General features: G+C 48.2%; 1 protein-coding gene across 1 annotated transcript; it reads right to left on the reverse strand.

The window, feature by feature from the left end:
- Positions 1-2,507: 2,507 nt before the first annotated feature.
- LOC140221098 (uncharacterized) lies at positions 2,508-3,365 on the reverse strand. The gene is made up of 2 exons (XM_072290423.1): positions 3,279-3,365; positions 2,508-3,080 (listed from the first exon to the last, which is right to left on the reverse strand). Exons 1-2 carry the CDS (start codon positions 3,363-3,365, stop codon positions 2,508-2,510), a joined length of 660 nt encoding a protein of 219 aa, XP_072146524.1.
- Between the last annotated feature and the right edge of the window lie 973 nt (positions 3,366-4,338).

Genomic DNA, 4,338 nt, shown 5'->3' on the forward strand with positions numbered 1-4,338 from the left:
TATCTTTGCACCAAAACCTTTCCTTCAAATCTTGGTGCATCCTGAGTGAATAGAGTACTTCAAGTCGTAGGCTTCCTTTAGGATGGACTCTTGTATAGCTTGATCCTTGGGTACACAAATCCTGTCCTTCAGACAAACAGTGCCTTTGTCATCCATTCGGTAGTCAGTTGCCTTGCCTCTTTTCATCTGCTCTCGAAGGGTTTCAATTTCTGAACATCGGGCTTGTGCTTGTTTGATTCAATCTTCCGGGTCCTAGGTGAGTTATAGTTCACATAGCTGTCCATGATCAACGATTTCCAGCTTAAGTTTCTCCATCTCTTCACATAGGTCAGGTTGCTCTTCTTTCACCATCAAATTGTTGCAATAGGCTTTCCTGCTCAGAGCATCGGCCACTATGTTGGCTTTTCCGGGGTGGTAGTGAATCTCGAACTCGTAATCCTTGATTAGCTCCATCCATCTCATTTGCCTCATGTTCAGCTCGGACTATGTGAAAAAGTACTTCAAGCTCTTGTGGTTCGTGTAGATCTCACACTTGTTGCTAATCAAGTAGTGTCTCCAAATTTTGAGAGTATGCACTACAGCTACCAATTCCAGATCGTGTGTCGGATAGTTCTCCTCATGCTCCTTTTAACTTTCTAGATGCATAGGACATGACCTTTCCTTCTTGCATTAACACACATCCCAATCCTTGCTTGGAAGCATCACAGTACACCACAAAGTCCTTCTTGCTATTAGGTAGGGTCAGCACTGGGTGGTGGTAAGTCTCGACTTAAGTTCTTGAAAGCTATTTTCACAAGCTTCTGACCATATAAACTTCACATTGTTCTTCAACAGCTCGGTCATGGGCTTGGCAATATTGGAAAAGTTCTCAATAAACCTCCGGTTTGCCAAACCAAGAAAGCTCCTGATCTTTGTCATGATGCGAGATTGCTCCCACTCTATAACTGCCTCAATCTTAGCAGGGTCCACGGCTACTCCCTTTGCTAACAACACGTGCCCTAGGAAGGCAACTTCCTCCATCCAAAACTCACACTTGCCGAACTTAGCGTAAAGCTGGTGTTGGCATAACCTCTCTAGCATGATCCGAAGGTGCTCCTTGTGCTCTTCTGCTGTCTAAGAGTAGATCAGAATGTTGCAATGAACACCACCACAAACTTGTCCAACTCCTCCATAAAGAATTATTCATCATGTTCATGAAGTAAGCTGGTACGTTGGTCAAGCTGAAAGAAACCATTGTGAACTCAAACAACCATACAGGGTGGTGAAGACGGTCTTGGATATGTCACTTTCTCGAATCTTCATCTGGTGGTAACCCGACCTCAAGTCAATCTTGGAGAAGTAAATAGCTTTTTTGAGCTAGTCAAGCAGATCATCAATCCGTGGCAACGGGTACTTATTCTTGATGGTCATGGAGTTGAGTGTTCGGTAATCCACACACATTCTCATCGACCCATATTTCTTTCTCACAAACAGAACGGGCGAACCCCAGGGTGAAGCACTCGGTCGAATGAACCCTTGTTCTAGCAACTTCTTCAACTGCTTCTTGAGTACATCCAGCTCGTCGGCCGACATCCAGTACGACCTCTGTGCTACCGGTCCTGCGCCAGGCATAAGCTCAATCACAAACTCCACATCCCGGTCTGGGGGTAGTTCTGTCAGCTCTTCTGGAAACACATATGGAAACTAACTCACCACGGGTACCTCTTCATGGTTTTGGGGTTCAAGTAGCATAACATAGGGGCTATCTTGGGATATAACGGCTCAAACTGTACTTGAACTCCACTTGGGTGTTCCAACCTGACAAAACGGGGGTTACACGAGACCGGTCCTTTGTGCTTAGCCAACCAATCCATTCCCAAAATCACAGCAATGCCTAAGGACTTCAGTACTGTTAGATATGCTTGGAACTATTGCTTCTCAACCTCTCCTAGGGGAGAACTAGTTATAATAGGCCTTGGTCGAGGCATAGTGGGGAGAGACCATTCTTCCACAAACTTGCTTGAAACATAAGAAAATTTGGCACCAGTATCAAACAAAACTATAGCTTTGACTGAATCAACAAGGAACTCACCAATAGCAACATTTGGGGCTGTTGCAGCGTCCTTGGCGGTCAGGTGGTTTAGGCATCCTTGGGTAGGTGGCGGTGCGGTCCTTGCTGGGTTCCTCTGCTGGGGTCCTCCTGGTGCTGGTGTCTTAGATGGTGTCTCGTATAGGTTGGTGCGGTTCTATCCTCCTTCCTGAGCCTTCTGCGGACACTTGAATGGTTTGTGCCCGGGCTGACGAAACATGTAGCAGACAATCGACTTTGCACCCTCAGGAGCAGCAGGCTGCTGGGGTCTCAGCTTCCAAGTCCTAGAACTTCCACTTTCTCCACTGGTGTTTCTGTATTGCTGCGGCTGAGAAGGGTAGTTGCGAGGTTTCTACTGCTAGAACTGTGGCGGTCCTATCCTCAACCTCTGAGATGGCCCTGAGCGTCCAAATTGGTCCTAGCACTTCCTCTTGTGCCCTCAGACCTCCTCGTACTCTAGTCTCAACTTCTCCACTTGAAGTGCCTTGCCCACTAGAGCGTGCAGAGTAGGACAGTCGTGAGCGGACAAGTGAATCTCTATGCCCCAGTGAAGCCCTTTCCGAAACCAATACATCTTCTTCTTTTCTGTGTTGGAGTCGCCCGGTGCATACCTCATCAGTTCCTGAAACTTGTTGGCGTACTCCTGGACTTTCAAGTTTCCCATCTTCAAGTTGCAAAACTCATCTGCCTTCCAATCCATGACTACCTCAGGGATATGGTGTTCATGAAACGCTATAGCAAACTCATCCCAAGTGATGTGCATTGGGTCTACGTGAGAGTCACGGAAGCTATCCCACCAGGCACGTGCTGTCCCAATCAGCTGGTGGGTGGCCAGTGCCACACACTCTTCGTCCATACAATCTGTCAAGTCCAGTTTCTTCTCGATCTCCCTCAGCCAGTCATCTGCGTCCAGTGGGTTGTCAGAGTTGTCGAACGTGGATGGACGGAGCTTGGTGAATCCTTCAACTTTCCTCTGCAAAGACTCAACTGGAGGGTTCCTACGGTGTCCTCCCTGCTAGTTGTACTAGAGCAAAGCAATGGTCTGCATCATTATGTTTGAACTACCATCACCTCTGCTTGGTTAGGTGGCGGGGTACCTATTGGTCTCCTGCATGGGCGTTCACGTTCTGCTCCTGCTCCTCCTGACCCTGAACTTCTCCTTCAACGCAAGTTGCGTCTCCCTATACCTCCATCTCTAGGACACGACCACCACATCCTCCACGGTGACCTCCATGAAGTCCGCCTCGTGGAACGTGACCTCCACGGTGACCACGACCTCTACCAGGGTTAGGCCCATCTTTGTTGGTCGCCTCCTCAAAACGGTGCAGCAACCGTCCCAACCTCCTCAAATCCGACATCTGTTCCAAATGAGATCATGATCAGTGATTACTCTTAAGAAACTAGATAGAGGGTTAATGAATATTTAAAGAAATATAAAGCTAAAATACACAAACAATTTCACACGGACAATAAGAAGCATAAGAACCATAAAATCCATGAAACTCCATATCACTCATGCAAGGGCACCATACAAAAGAGGTGTATCTCGAGCTCTACAACAGAAACCTTCAAGACTACACGAGGATCATCATACTACTACATCGAGAATCATGGGGTGGTAGTCTCCAATGCTAAAACATCATGGTGAGTTTAACTCAAACCTAGCACTAGATCAAATTAGAAGTGGCCACTCAGTCGGAGCACGGCAAGTCATCATCGTCCAGGTCTCCATCCCCAGGGTGGTACTCGGGAGTAGGGCCTCTCCACCGACCCGACTCGTTGTCTGAGTACACTGGTAGCTCAAGTGGGTCTCCTCCGTATAGCTGGGAGAGCGTAGACAGGGCCCTGGTCATCTCCTCGGTAGTAACCCTAGCTGGTGGGTGTATCACCTGTGTGTACAGTCTAGACAGTGGCAACTCGAAGCTCTCCAAACGAGGCTCCCTCCTGTACTCAACCAACCGACGGACTCAACTCCTCCAACTCCATCCTCCTACAGTCTGAACACTCCCATGCAAGCTGTAGCCTCTCTACCAAGTCCCTATCACGGTAGCAACGTGATCCAAGGTGGACCAGATTGTAGTAGTTCCTCTATAGACGGTGGTGGAGCTGCTCAATGACTCCATTCTTGGTGATCAGTGCGGCATCCAAGGTATCCACCAGCTCTTCCTTCTCCTTGAGCAAAGCGTTCTTCTCATCCATCATCTTGTCCCTAGCCTTCAGTGCCTCCTCCATCCGAACAACTCTCACCTCCAGCGTGGCTATCCTCAGCG

Source organism: Setaria viridis, chromosome 9 (genome assembly GCF_005286985.2).
Source record: "Setaria viridis chromosome 9, Setaria_viridis_v4.0, whole genome shotgun sequence".
Taxonomy (NCBI): Eukaryota; Viridiplantae; Streptophyta; class Magnoliopsida; order Poales; family Poaceae; genus Setaria; species Setaria viridis.